This window comes from Sceloporus occidentalis, unplaced genomic scaffold (assembly GCF_023333645.1).
Source record: "Sceloporus occidentalis isolate IW3139 unplaced genomic scaffold, rSceOcc1.0.p SCAF_2, whole genome shotgun sequence".
Taxonomy (NCBI): domain Eukaryota; kingdom Metazoa; phylum Chordata; class Lepidosauria; order Squamata; family Phrynosomatidae; genus Sceloporus; species Sceloporus occidentalis.
Genome location: NW_028316982.1, coordinates 143,886,349 through 143,901,617, shown reverse-complemented (window position 1 = coordinate 143,901,617; position 15,269 = coordinate 143,886,349). Strand labels below are relative to the sequence as shown.

Here is a 15,269-nt window from a genome sequence, read left to right as displayed (position 1 = left end):
TGCCTTTTGTGCAGAATTATTTAAAATGCACGCACCCTAATCCAGGGCCTGGTAGGACAACAAACAATCTGACCTCCCTTTCTGCATTGATGGCTGATCTGAAATAAATATCACTGGTCCTGGCCATGCAGATTTGTCATAATCCCTCTAGTTTACTTCTCTGGCATAATCAATTATCAAGCTATTCTTGATGAAACAAGGTATTTTGGAGGGGTGTGTGTGTGAATTTAGAATCTAAATTCTAAAACTTGCAAACAATCTTTGTAAACTGACAAATATTTCTGTCCCTGACACGAATGTAGACTACTTCAGTGATCATGAGACTTTCCATTAGCAAACAATTCATGCTTATGAAATTTTTCAATCTTTACTAGTTAAGCACGAAGACCAAGACCGTATACACTTTTAGCATAGTATAGACTTTATTATACACATGATATATGTCAACGTAGCTGTTCAACTCATTGTGCGATGGGCTCTGTGGTCCGTGTACACCACCTCAGCTACCAAGTCAAGAATGAGAGAGTCCTAACACTAACAAACTATGAGAAAATGCAACTGCTTACACAACTGCTTTTACACTAGTGTAGACTATAGCAAAGTCTTTGACTGCACATATCACAAAAAGCTATGGAATGTTCTTAAAGAAATGGGAATGCCACTACATCTGATAGTCCTGATGAGGAATCTGTACTTAGGACAAAAGGTGACTGTTAGAACAGAATATGGAGAAACAGAATGGTTCCCAATTGGAAATGGGGTCAAGCAAAGATGCATTCTATCAGAACTATCTGTTCAACTTGTGCATAGAAAATATCATACAAAGAGCATGTTTACACTCGGAAGGAGGAGGAGTGAAGATAGGCGGAAGGAACATCAACAATCTGATATGCGGATGACACCATACTACTAACATAAAGTATCAGAGATTTGGAACAATTACTATCAAAAGTTAAAGAAGAAAGTGCAAAGGGAAGCTTACTGCTGAACATAAGGAAAACAAAAATAATGACCATGTAGGATCTACATAAATTCACTTAGACAATGAGGAAAACAAAATAGTCATACCTTGGATCAAATATTGATTAGAACAGAGACTGCAGTAAAAAATCAGAAGATGACTAGGAATGGGAAGGGCAGCAATAAAAGAACTAGACAAGATCTTAAAGTGTAAAGATATACAACTGAGCATTAAAGTTAGAATCATCCAAGCCGTTGTATTTTCCATCACTATGTATGGAAGTGAAAGTTGGACAGTGAAGCAGCAAGACAGGAGGAAAATCAGCTCATTTAGAATGTGGTGCTGAAGAAGAGTACTGAGGATACTACGGATGGCCAAACAGCCACACAAATGGATCCGAAAATAGCTCAAGTCTCCCTGGAAGCCAAGATGATGAAACCGAGGCTGTAATACTTTAACCACATCATGAGAAGGCATGACTCATTAGAAAAGACAATAATGCTAGGAAAGACAGACGGCAGTAGAAAGAAAGACTGCCTGCCAGGTGGCTGGACTCAATCAGAGTGGTCATGGACCTGAATCTGCAGGACCTAAACAGAGCAGTGGAGGACAGGGGGTCTTAGCAATGTCTTATCCACAGGGTTACCACGAGTTGAGATCAACTTGAAGGCAGTTAATAACAACAAGTTCTTCCGAAGGATTCCAGCCAAAGTATGGTCTTAATACATTGTGTGTATCTTAGTGGCAAAGCTTTGTAAAAGTAATATATATGACAACTTGGAAAAAGTGGTGCGATATTTATGCAGGCAGGCCGCTCTTCCTTCTGGCCATGTGGCACTGGAAACTAGAATCCAGGAGATAAAATTTGAATTTCATTAGCAATAAAAAATATACTTTCTCTGAGATCCAACATGTCTGTGTTCCTTGTGAGGTCACAACCCCCTTTGTTGTTCTCTAACACTGAACCTCACATAGTTCCAGTCAAGGAATTATAAGATGTGTAATTAAAGAGGTATACCCTGGCCCTCACCTGAAATATATCTTTCCAGTGGGGATGGGTAAGCACTTAATAACTACTTAGGTTGGTGATGTCTGTAGAATGCCAAGTTGTCTTGTGGCACATAGGAACACTTGGTACTGACTGTCAGACTGATGGCAAGATCCTAGACACTTACACAGCTGGATCAATTAATTTCTGCCATTATTTATTTCAAAACAAATCCTGTTTCACCAGCCCCTCCCCTTTTTTCAGTCTCCCCCCCTTCTCAATTTGTCATTTTCTTCAAGCCATTACAAAGTATTTTTTATTTTTTTCTATAAATTCTTTAGCTTTTTCTAACTGAGTCAATTTTATATCTTTCCTTTTTATATAAAGTTCACCCCTTCTGCTCCATCCAGCTGAAGATAATTTTCTCTCCTTTTAGAATTTCCACCAGGAAATTATAGTCTTTTCTGCATCTTACATTTTTGTTGGAATTTGCTTCATTAATATCCACTGTTTTCTATCAGCCCAGATGCCTTTATTATAATGAATTTCCAAAATATAGGGGCTAAACAGACCGTCCCTTTAGAGCAGCCTGCTGCTGCCCTTTTCAGCACCAGATTGGGGCTGCGGCAACTACATGCCACGGCCCTGATTTGGCCTTTCCCCGACACTAAAAAGAATGGCAAAATGCCGCTCCTTTTCACACTGGGGAAAAAGTGCCTTCGCCACGGGAGCAGCACTTTCTGGCACTCCTTTTGGCATTGTATCATCTGAACGCAGCACCAAGGAGTGCCATGATGCCGCTTGCCATGCAGTCAGGCACATGGCATAACAGTGGCATCAGGGCGTGCGTTGCCCCAAGGACAGCGTATAACACTGATCTGTACAGCCTCATAGTCTCTTACAGTTTCCCTTGCACACTATATAATTGTATCTCTTGAAAGATTTTTTTTTCCTGGTGTAAGACGAGTTCATCCTATAGACACGGTGCAACTGTTCATCTATCTGTTCCTCTTCTCATTCAAAACTTCTTGCCAATACACTATTATTTTTTTCCTTATATCTTCATTTGTTTGCTCTTGCATTCTTCAAATACGAATCCAGGATTCTTTCTCCTGTTGCTCTGACAAAGCCATCTGACCCCGTAGCCTTTTTATTTCCATATTTAGTTCTTCATTTTTCTTTTTTAATGGATATCTTCTTTATTCTCTTTCACTTCTTTCTTAACTTGCACCAATATATTATGAATCATATTAAATTTATTGTTCATGTCTTCTAATTGGGTTTGAATCTCCTTTCTGAACTCTCTCAGTTCCTCCATATATTGCAGAGTTCTATCTTCTATAGATCCTCTTCTACCCTGGGATGGTTGCAGTTCATGCATTCTTATTCTGTTTCTCAAACCTGAAGCTATTTTTTCCACTACTGTGTATTCTTCTTGACTTTTCAGTATTTTGAGGCTTTCTTTATTTCTTCTTCTCTTTCACCTCTTCTTCTCCACTTCTTCCACCCCCTTTAAACTTCTAGTTCCTCCCCCCTCTCTCTTACTTCTCCTCCTCCCTCCTTTCCCATCCTTCTATTTAACTCTTCTATTTAACTAAGCTACTTTTTTGTAATCTTTTCCAAAAATATTCTCAAGTTGTGGATAGTTGAATCTGTGCAAAGAGAATCTGTGGACACAAAGGGCTGACTGTACTACTGTTACTACTGCTACTGTTACTACCTCCTCTCCCTCTGCTTTTTCTCTAGAAAGCAGTTTAATATTAAGTGAGGAAGACAAAGTGAGTTTATTGTGCTCCTACACTTCTGATAAGCACACTGAAGTCATGTCTTCACTATCTGATTCACTTGCAGTTGAAGTCTCTGTAGAATAGATGTTGAAACAAGTGGTTGTGTCACAGAGGGTTTGTGACTGTTTGTATAGGAAGCACAGTGAAAATCTCTTCCTCTAGCAAAATGTTGTTATTGCAGTTTGCTTTCACATCAATACTTGTTTATGGAAGCCCTATTATTTATTTATTTAGTACCATCACTGCACTTGGCCATAGAATTTTCTTGGCAAGAGGAGGAAGTTTGCAATTGCCTAAGGCTGAGAGAGCATGACTTGCCCAAGGTCATGCAGTGAGTTCTCATGGCTAAGTGGCAATTCAAACCCTGGCTTCCCATAGTCCTAATCCAACACTCAAACCCACATTGGGTCCCTCTAGTGAAATTATTTCCCCCTTTTTCTTTTGTTTTTTGCCCTGATGAGACTGTCATAAAGAAAAAGCATAAATCAAGTCGTTGTAAAGAAGTCAGAGGAGAAGAAAGTTAGGAAATAAAGGGCATTTTTTGAAAAGCTCCAATGTGGGCAAAAAAAAAAAAAAGGGGGGGGGGGGACATGATGGGACAAAGCACAGGGTCCTCAATAAGAACACATGTGAGACTTGTCTCATTCTGGATGGCATGTGATAACCAAAGTACTGGATGTATTCTCTGCAATGACCAGGGAAGTGTTAGTTTTAACAACAAAGGCAGAATTAGGAAGCATTAATCAATATTTGACATTGATTACTTTCTGTTAAGTTCCCAGATCTTACAGCCTGGCCCACAGGACTGAGGAATACATTTTAGCATGAGATGTCATAAGAGGTGTTTCATGTCTTCAGAGAGTCTTCAGAAACAAAACATTATTGATTTCCTTTTACTGCTTTTGTCCCTACTTGATCAGTTCATGGCCATGGTGTGTGTGACCTATAAGTTTACACAGACCCTTCGTCTATACCACCTCAAAGCAAAATGTCTCTAATCTCATCAGTGTCCTTTCCCTGCATATTTTTAAAATTATATTTGTCTGATGAAGAAGTTTAGCAATTTCAAAAGCTAGCCTGATACGTTTAGCACAATTCAAATCCGAGTTTGGATTTTTGTTCTTTCTGACTTGGAGGACTCCAATGCATTGTCAAAACGAATTCTTGGGGAAGTTTTATTTTCTGTTTATTGTAGAGCCTGGCAAATGTATCTGCAAACCAGAGAAATCTCTTTTCATTTGTTAGACCTCATGGTTTTTACTTCAATAACATGCTTTGAACAACTGTCAATGCTTCTTGATGCTTAGTAACATTATCAGGGCCTGGGTTTTGGCTCTGAAATCCTTACTCGACAAAGGTAATTTCTAATATCATTACTAGTGTAAAGATATTATATAAAGAAAAACTTATTCTAGCAAACAAGCTAGTAAAATGCGATTAGATTGTTCAACTGTTATGTGGATTTGTATTTGATTGGACTGGCCAAACCCAAAAAGTACTCAGCAATGGCTCCTCTTCATCTTGAAGAGAAGTGACCAGTAGGGTGCCACAGGGTTATGTCCTGGGCCCAGTGCTATTCGACATCTTTTTCAATATCTTGGATGAAAGAATAGAGGACATGCTTATCAAATTTGCAGATGACACCAAATTAGGAGTAGCTAATACCCCAGAAGAGATGATAAAAATTCAAAATGACAATAGATTAGAAAGCTGGGCCAAAATTAACAAAATGAATTTCAACAGGGAGAAATGTAAGGTACAGATAAAGAAAAAGGAACACCTGGATTAACAAGACTATATATGAAAGGCATCTAGTAGACCACAAGTTGAACATGAGTCTACAGTGTGATGCGGCAGCTAAAAAAGCCAATGCGATTCTAGGCTGCATCAATAGATGTATCATGTCTAGATCAAAAGAAGTAATAGTGCCACTCTATTCTGCTTTTTTCAGGCCTCACCTGCAATACTGTGTCCAGTTCTTGGCACCACAATTCCAAAAGGATGTTGACATATCGAGAAGAGGGTGACAAAAATGGTGAAGGGTCTGGAAATCATGCGCTATGAGGATAGACTTAGGGTGCTGGGTATATTTAGACTGGAGAAGAGAAAGTTAAGAGGTGAAATGATAGCCCTATTTAAATATTTGAAGGGGTGTAATATTGATGATGGAGCAAGCTTGCTTTCTGCTGCTCCACAAACTAGGACATGAAACAATGGGTTCAAACTAGAGGAAAAGAGATTCTACCTCAACATGAAGAAGAACTTCCTGATAGTAAGAGCTGTTTGAGAGTGGAACATGCCACCTCAGAGAACGATGGAGTCTCTTCTTTGCAGGCCTTTAAACAGAGGCTGGTTGGCCATCTGTTGGGGGTGCTTTGATTGTGAGTTCCTGCATGGCAGGGGTTGGACTGGATGGCTCTTGTGGTCTCTTCCAACTCTATGGTTCTATAATTGTTTTTACTGCCAAATATTTGCATTTGAGATCTTTTCCCAGGTGCCTAAACAGAGCTCAAAGGAGGAAATTAGGGAGAGTTCTTTTTCAGTAGTGGTTTATCTTTCTCTCCAGAGCCATTCATCTCCTGTCTAGACTGAGGCCAGCTTACAGTCCTTTTCATTTGCCGTAATGTTTCATTAATTTCACTTGTTTAAGGCTGTCTTTCTTCCTAAATGGTTACACAAAATTAATCTCCTCCTCAAAAGCAACTTGCCAATCATAATTTAAAAGTGGATGGGCATTTAAATAAACATACTTCCCTTTTTAAAATTATCCCCACTTATCTCGATTTAATAATTTTAGAGTTCTAAATGTCAGGATCATGTCCTTGAGTCTGTGATGGTGAGATAGTTAAGTCACTGAAGACAGTTTTCATGCTTGTCTACAAGTGAACTTAAATACTTGGAGGGAACATTTTTCCAGCTAGTTTCTTTAGTGGACAAGGCGGAGAGCCCACATAGGGAGGCAGGGACAGGGTTCTTTGTGGAGACAATCGTCATCCAAACAAGATTCTTGAAGCCAAAGGAGAGGGGGAAACAGGTTCAGTCTACCAACAGTTTAGTATCCCTTATCTGAAATGCTTGGGACCAGCAGTATTTTGGATATCAGATTTGTTCAGATTTTGGAATATTTGCATACACTTAATGAAATATCTTGGAGATGGGATCCAAGTCTAAACATGAAATTCATTTATTTTTTGTATACATCTTATATACATAGCCTGAAGGCAACTTTATATATAATATTTTTAAATAATTTTGTGCATGAAACAAAGTTTGGGTACACTGAACCATCAGAAAGTAAAGATGTCACTAAGCCACCATGTGGACGATTTCAGAATTCTGGATGAGGGGTACTCAATCTGTAATATATATGTTTCTGATGCTGTTCCAGTCTCTAGCAATTATGGGGAATCAAGACTAAGTCAGAGGTTGCTACTCCATAGACAGGAAAAATGTGTGATGGCAGGCACAGTATTATTTTTAAGTGTATGGATTTTTTCCCCTGTAGCCTTAAAATTAGACCAATTCACAAACAAATACTAGCTAGTCCAAGTTCTGCCCTAAGGTAGGCTGTCCCAGTGATCTTATCACCAGGAGCAGGAGGAGCATGCAGAACATGGAGTAGAGACCAACCCCTCCATTCTCTGCAGCTCAGACTACCCCAGATTGAGAGAGTGAAGCATGGAATAGATCTCCTGAGCAAGTTATGAGAGATTTGGCTGCTGTTTCCTGCAGTTGTCACTTTTGGTAAACTGGCTGTATTTGTTCATGACTGACTGCAGTGGAAAGATTTTGGTCTATTTGGCTCCGGTTTACAAATAATAATAATAATTACCAATATCAGTTGATAATGTCCTTTAATGACGGATACTACCTATTTAGAAATAAGGGCTAAAATTATTTAAAAAAAACAATGATGTTAATATTGGGTAAATAAATTCTTGCTCAGTGCGTTGCAATGATGTATTCATATATATATATATATATATATATATATATATATATATTCCTGCTTTTGTACTGCTCTTGAGCTGTGAACTGGGTGTATAAAAGGAAAGGCTATAAACTGAAGTGGTGATAATGATGATGATGATGACCATTACTGTATGACAAAGTGATAACAAAAAATATTTTCAAGTTGTAAGAAATATATTCTGTGCCTTTCTTTTTGACTGTGTCTATGCATGTAGATGAAGTACACATATTTATATTGGAAGCTATGGCTGGGCAGACACACTACAAAACCAGAACATTCTTACTGCTAGATGTGCCAACCATGTTATGGAGCCAGATCACTCATAAAGTGGTTAACAACTTGGATACAGACAATAGCATAAGCAGAAAGGTAGTTCTGCTCATGCAAAGGAAGAAAGATCTCACGATTTCTACAGATTTCCTCCTTCCATCTGCAACCTACTGTGATACATAAAATACCATTCTTGAGGTCCCTCATAACTTTATGATTGACTTTGGAAACAATGTTAAGCACTGTTTTAAGTTAATATTTTTCCTATTCAAGACTTAGTTTGGGAAGGTTTTTTTCTTAGTTAGAATTTGCCTTACATGGCCATCAACACAGTTTCTTCTTACCTGGCACTTGTGATTCACCTTAGGCAACAATTTTTGCAATTGCATAAGCACATAGCAAACAGGTTAATGTAAGCTAGTACTTGCTCTATACAGAGAAAAATGCAGACTATGTGATTGAAGCAGTGGAAAATTAAAACCTTGTTTGCATTTTAAAATATTCAGAATTACTATGGTATACACAGTATTAAGGTAGTTTTAATTTTATAAAGCAGTGTTAGAATAAAATGATCCAATTTCCAGTCACTAATAAGTATAAAATTACAACAATTGTACTTGACTAGAAAATTAGATGATGGTCAGGCTCTTCATTACATAGTTTACCAGATGTATTTCTTAATGGCTAGTCAAGTCAGGCAACATTCCTTATATTGCGTATGACCAAATATGTTTGAAAGATTAAGATTATGGTAATACAATAATTAGTAACTAGGACTGTTAATCATAACCAACCTTTTGCCTTTGTGATGAGTTCTAATAAAAGTATGCAGTTATAAAAATAAATGTCATTTATTGATTTGAATGTAACTCCCACCCTGAACCAGGTCATACAAACTTCAAATAGCTGGAAACAGTGACCATAATGCAATACAAAGTAGACAACTGCTGAGGCAGTCCAGCATATTCAGACTTTACTCTAAAAAAAGAAAATTCTAACTAGCAAGAGTATTGGTAAAAGAAAGTGGAAGGGAAAATAAAATCAAGAGAATCAAATCTTTCCATAAACAGGTGAGTGATTTAAAATGACAACAGATGTTCAGTTACAATATACTGTAAACAGCACACTGAAGGTACAACTGATCAAAAGCTTGAGAGAAAGAAGAAAGGTATGAGAGACAAGAAGGCTTCCTTCAGAAAATTCTACTTGTCTATCCGGCAAGGCAACAAAATAAAAAAATTGTAATGGAAGAGAGAGGAGTCAACAATTGTAACAAAAAATAGACTTTGGACTCCTGAATTGTCAGCTGGCACGCAGGGAATAACCCAAGAGGATCGCTCCTCCATGCCATTCAGTGAGTAAAGAGGTACACAAACATGAACAAAGAATGCAAGCAGGCAGTAAGGGATGTTTTTTTTAAAAAAATGGATTTAAGCAGCATATTGATAAAAGAGAAATTATTTTAGATGAAACCATTAAAATAGATTTGAAGTAGGAAATTAGCTAGTTATAGGTTGTGCTAAAGAAGAATAAGGATTTTTTTTTTGCTTGTTTTCACTGTGAATGTTGTAGGGCAGATACTTATGCCTGAATGGCTTTTTTAAAAGGGAGTCTGAAGAACTATATGGTCCAGACTATCTGAAAGACTGTATCTCTTTATATCAGTGATCCTCAAACTGTCGGGTGAAAGCCATGAGAGCTATTCCAGTGAGGGGAGAAGAGAAAGAGAAAGTGTCAGGGGAGAGAAAGGAGGGAAGCAAAGGGGAGGAAAAGTTGTCAGAGGCTAGAAGAGGAGGGGAACCACAAAGCAAGGAAAAGGAAAGAATTAATGGAAAGGGCAAGGTGAATGCAGAAGGAGTGGATGAGAGCAAGAGACAAATGGCAGATACCGAGAGGGAAGGAGGAGGATCCAGCGGAGCATGAGGCTGGGAAGGGTGAGAAGGCTGGACAGCTGAACTGACGAAGGGGAAAGGACTCTTGAGAAGCTGAAGCCTCACCAGAGGGCAAGCAAGAGATCCAAAGATGGAAGGGGTTTTGGAGAATAGACCTAGTATAACCAGCGGAAAATTTGAAGACCCAGTAATGGCGGTCCTGCAAAGGCTGGTAGAAGAGGAGAGAGATTGGTGGGATGCCAGAGGCAGGGGGTGGACATGTGGCTCAGAATCCCAGTGGTGAAAAAATACGATAGAGAGTGAATAGAGAAGTAGAAGAGGCCATAGAAGAATTTGACCACAAGTTTCAGAGCCTATGAAAGCAGCAGGGCCTAGTTGTTGGATTTTCCTTTACACTTTTGTGTTTGTAAGGAACACGTGGTACTTTCAATAAAGTTGGTGTTGTCTGAGCATTCCCCAAAGGAGTGTGCATTCATTCAGTTACTACCCAGTACTGATGGTGGTGATGTCTAATCCAGCTGACAAGACTGGGACCCTCAGGAGCCCCATGACAGTGTCACAGATTCTTCATTAATATTTTAATCTTGACTGACAAATAAAAAATTGATAAAACTGGGCTGGGTGGTATTCACCTGAATGTTGTTTAAGAACTCAAATGTGAAACTTCAGACCTTCTAACAAAATTCTGTAACACCTTTTTAAAGTATGGGAAACAAAGTAGCACAATTTTTAAGAAAATAGGTTTTATAAAGTGCATGCCAGTAAGCGTCATGTATATTCTGTACATGTTATTGGAAAGTGCTATTGAAGATAAAATGTTCAAACATACAGAATGAGCGCAGGGATGTTCCTCACCTTATTCTCTAGACTGCAAAAATTTCATAGAATAATAGAATCAGAGTTGGAAGAGATCGCAAGGGCCATCTAGTCCAACCCCATCCCATGCAGGAACTCAAAATCAAAGCACCCTCAACAGATAGCCATCCAGCCTCTGTTTAAGGACCTCCAAAGAAGGAGACTCCACCACTCTATGAGGGAGGGAGTTGCACTGTCAAACAGCCCTTACTGTCAGGACGTTTCTCCTAATGTTTAGGTGGAATCTCTTTTCCTGTAGCTTGACCAAATGTAGTTCAATGTAAGGAAGTAAAGGCAAGATGCTCTAATTTTAATATATTTTTTATAATTTTTTAATTCAGAAGGGATCTGAGCTGCCAGTAACTGATTAGTAGAGGGATATTGTTAGCTATGGTGGGCAGCTCAGTGAAAAGAGGATTTCTGTGATAGCTCTGAAAAGGGAACTGTAAGTTCAACATTATTAGAAAAGGAGTTAACCCTACAAAATCCCAATATTTGTACCTTATTTTGAGACAAGAGGGGGGAAATTTGCCCTTTAACTAATTTTATGAAGCCTTTGACCTCACTTCAAAAGCTCTTTGCTCTTGCTAGATGTCTAAAATTATTGATTGCGGTCTATACCACTCACTGGACATGGAAGAGGAGGAAGAAAGAGAATGGAAAGCTGATGTCTAGCTTGGGCTCTGGATCTGTTCATGGCAAGCATTGGGCCCCAAACAGATTGTGCATCCCTCAGGGAAAAAAACAGAAACAAAAACTTTCCAATGCAACATGTGCAATAAGTAGAAATCACACCCATGTTTTTTTTAAAGATATGCTTTATGAATAGTATAATTGTAAATGTAACTTGTATGGAAAATGTTTCCAAAGCACTGCTTGCCAGCTTCCCTCTCATTCCCTTGTATTTACATCTTAAATAAAATTATATAATTGGTGTGCCTAAGACCAAAAATGTGGCAGGAGTAGGTTAAATCAGTAATAAAACAAATGTAATACACAAGAGATCTATTAAATATGATATGACTACAGCAACTATTTTATGATCAAGGACATACTGACTAGCTGAAGTTGTAAAAATCTTATTTAAGCATTTATTTTAATCAAACATTGATTGCAAAGAAACAGCTAGGGGGCAGGATAGAGGAATTGTTTGAAAACATGTGAATTTCATTTTAATCCAGTTCTGTGGTTATATTAACCCTTAATCATTTAATATATAATCCATAATTAATATTACTTAGTGCTATACTTTAACAAAAAAATCAATAATGAAATTCTAGGAATAAGCCAGAAACCTAGACATGATTTTTAAAAAAACTTACAAAATTATTTCTAAAAAAAATTATATAAGCAAAGATGTTCAATATGTTCCATGAAATTTCAAAATAAATTAATGATCACATCCGGGGCCAAGTGATATTAGTCACTAACACAAACTGCTATATGTTTTCAGAGATTTTCTAATTAATTCATGTAGATCTTATGACAAATATGAATATAACTAATGGTAAACTATGATTATCTTGTGATTTTTTTTCCTCAAGAAAAAAGATATGTTCAATAGCATGGCTATTATAATGTTTCAAAAATGTACTGCACATTCTGCATTAGAAGTAATATACAGTGGTCCCTTCCCTTACGGGGGGCGGGGGGGGGGAATCTGTTCCGGACCCAAGTAAGGGAAATTCCACGTATGCTTGAGCCCCATAAAAGTCAATGGGGCTTGTGCTTGTAGTAGTGGTGTGCTGGCGTGCGCACGCCCCATTACTCTTTCCAGAGCATGGTGCCACTTCTTCCAGCACAGCTTTCAGCAAAGCCACGTATGATGCGGGAACACTGTAATAGACTTAAGAACTATTTCCTATATGTACCGTCTGGTTAACAAATTTGAAGACTTAAGAAAAAGGAAGCTTCTGGCCAATTATGGAGTCAGTTAACAATTGTGATACAAAAGAGTCTATTCTGTCAATAAATTGAATGGTCTAAACTCAGTATGGATTGCCATGGGGAGTTTTTAGTCTTTGCTAACTGAACTCTTACTTTATAGTTTCTGCCAACCATAGACTACAGATATGGTGAACTAGAACTCTCCAGCTGAGGATGTTGTTGAATGGATCTGAAGAGTACTGAGGTTAGGAAGGCAGATTTAGGCAAACACGAACATTTATTGGGAGGCTTAAAGGTTTTTTTTAAATTATTTTTTTTCTGTTGTAAAGTAGTTTATTAGTTCTCCACTGCATTAACAATTTCTAATGGCCCTTTCATTTTACCAGATTTCTGAATAAGGCTAGCTAAATGTGGTGAAAAGACAAAGCGGAATCCCAAAGTACTCTGGTAATTCTGAGTTCCAAGCAAGTAGTACCAGCTGTCATTTGTTCTGGATTTAGGGTGGTGGCAGTTAAAAATAAAATAAAAACCCACCTTAATTTTATCAGTACAAATGTCTAGCTTCTCTCTGTTCAAAATATATGGGGGGGGGGGGGGGAAGGTAAAAGTACTTACTGTTCCAAAAGATGTTCATATTTTCCTAAAGCATCTTTTTCATCTGCCACAGCTCTTTCTTTTTCAGTCACAGCATTATCTCTTGCTTCTCTTAAATTTCTGAAAGTTAAAAATGTAACAGAGTAAACATTATTTTTACCTTCAAGTATGTGTTCAGAAATAAACTGTTATAATCCAAGTTATCTGTAATTAATTTCTGTTGTGGCATAATTTTATTGAGTGTATATTTTGATTTTCATGCTTCATCCATTTCCCCAGAGCTTTATTTAAACCTTCAGGCCATCCACGTACAAGGTATGGAGAGTGTCAACTTCATTATTAAAAATTCTATATACCTATATAGTTGTTATTTTTATTACAATTACTATACTGCATTGATTTTTATTTTCATTTTAACTCATCTCCCTGCTACAATTCAAATAATGGGCTTAAAAAACCCTGCTGTTACTCTTAAGTTCTTCCTAGTCACCATTTGAATATGTGAGAAATTATAGAATGCTAACAAACATTCCTTTTAGTTTGAAGACACCAACAATATTTTTGTCAGCCAGCACAACTTTTCATGCTTAGGTGAAAGAAAAGCCACTTAAAGTCAAGGACAGTGTAAGAGGTATATGTTGTTAGTAATGGTAAATTGGTAGGTAGTATGTGTAAGAGCTGGGCAGTAAAATGTTAAAAGACAAAGGATATTAATACCAAGATCTGAAAAAGGCAAACAATAGAGGACAGAACAGGTAGTTGGGAGTGGGCTGATAAGAAAGAACATTAGGAAAGAATGGCGGGATACAAACGGGCAGGGGAAGACGTCTTGGAGGTGTATTCTGCTGAATACGGAGCCTCCAGACCACCCGCCCCGGAAGCGTGGCTCAGGAGATGGGGCTTCCACATGGGGGGCAGTGAAGACGCCTCACCTGGGGCCGTTTCTGACCCGCAGTTTCCATACCGCCGCCTCGGAGGACGCTGCAAAGAGAGAGGCAGCTTCCTCACGGGCGGCCAAAAACGGGGCTTTTTTTTTTCCTTTGCCGGCTGGCAGATGCGCAGCTGCAGCACTAAGCAGCGGCGGCAGAAAGCCTATGGGCACATTTAAAGTGCCCAAGCCCCTTTAAAACTTTTTCCCCCGCTCTGCCCAAGAACAATGGTGGTCTCCTGCCAGCTGGTGATCAGCTGGTGTTGGCATCCTTGTCCACTTGCACTTTGCCAGTGTCACCAGCATCATGGATGCCGCCTCTCCTTTGGTCCCCGCGCTCTTGCTGAATCTGCAATGCACAGCTACAGCTGTCTCCGCTGCCACCGCTGTCCCCCTGCCATCCCCCATCACCTCCCTTGTACATATGTAAATATTTACAGTTTTAGCGGTTTTTATTGTTAGGTGAAAATGGCACAGGAATGTGTGTAGGGGTTCACTTTAAAGTCCAAACTTTCCAAGCAGCGCATGCGTACATGTTGCTCTAGGGTTAGGGTTAGGGTTAGGGTTAGGGTTACGAGTCTTAACATGTGCTGCAGCTTCCACACCTGCATGGCAGCTGACGCTGCAATTAAAGCCTGACTGCAAACTGCGCATGTTCCAGGACCCCGACTCATTATGCGATGCAGCAGACACGGAGCTTTTAAATGGGCAACTTAAATTAGCGGCGTAGCAATTCTGGCGTACCGGTGCAGCAGCTTACAGACGGAGCTGCGCAGCTGCGCATCAAACGGAAAAGAAGCGGAGAAAAGCAGCACCTTTTTAATGCCGCTTCTTCCCGCTTGGGGCGTGCGGGGGGCGTGTTCATGGCGGCATTCAGGTAAGGGCCGTCTGAAGGCTCTACCTTCATGACATCATGAATACACCCCTTTTTGCCCGTCTGTATCCCGCCAATGAGTAAAAATGGAAGTATTTTTCATTGGTGGAATATCTGATTTGGGTTTGGGGGTGCTACCTACCTGGGACAGTTAGGTATTTCCCTTAAAAACTGAGAGTTGTAGTTTGGGCGTAACTCTTTAGCTGTCCCATTAAGTGGGCAGGTGATGTTGGTATGAGAAGCACCTTTTCCCGGCTTAT

The 15,269-nt window shown here is 39.0% G+C and overlaps 1 protein-coding gene across 2 annotated transcripts in view; it reads right to left on the bottom strand.

Annotated features, from left to right (window-relative positions):
- Positions 1 to 15,269, bottom strand: part of LOC149319094 (progesterone-induced-blocking factor 1-like) — a 110,438-nt gene that overhangs the window by 57,228 nt on the left and 37,941 nt on the right. For both annotated transcript variants that reach the window (XM_089507964.1, XM_089507965.1), the window contains exon 10: positions 13,229 to 13,327. In XM_089507964.1, the coding sequence (XP_089364090.1) occupies positions 13,229 to 13,327 (99 nt within the window). The remainder of the gene's footprint in view (positions 1 to 13,228; positions 13,328 to 15,269) is intronic.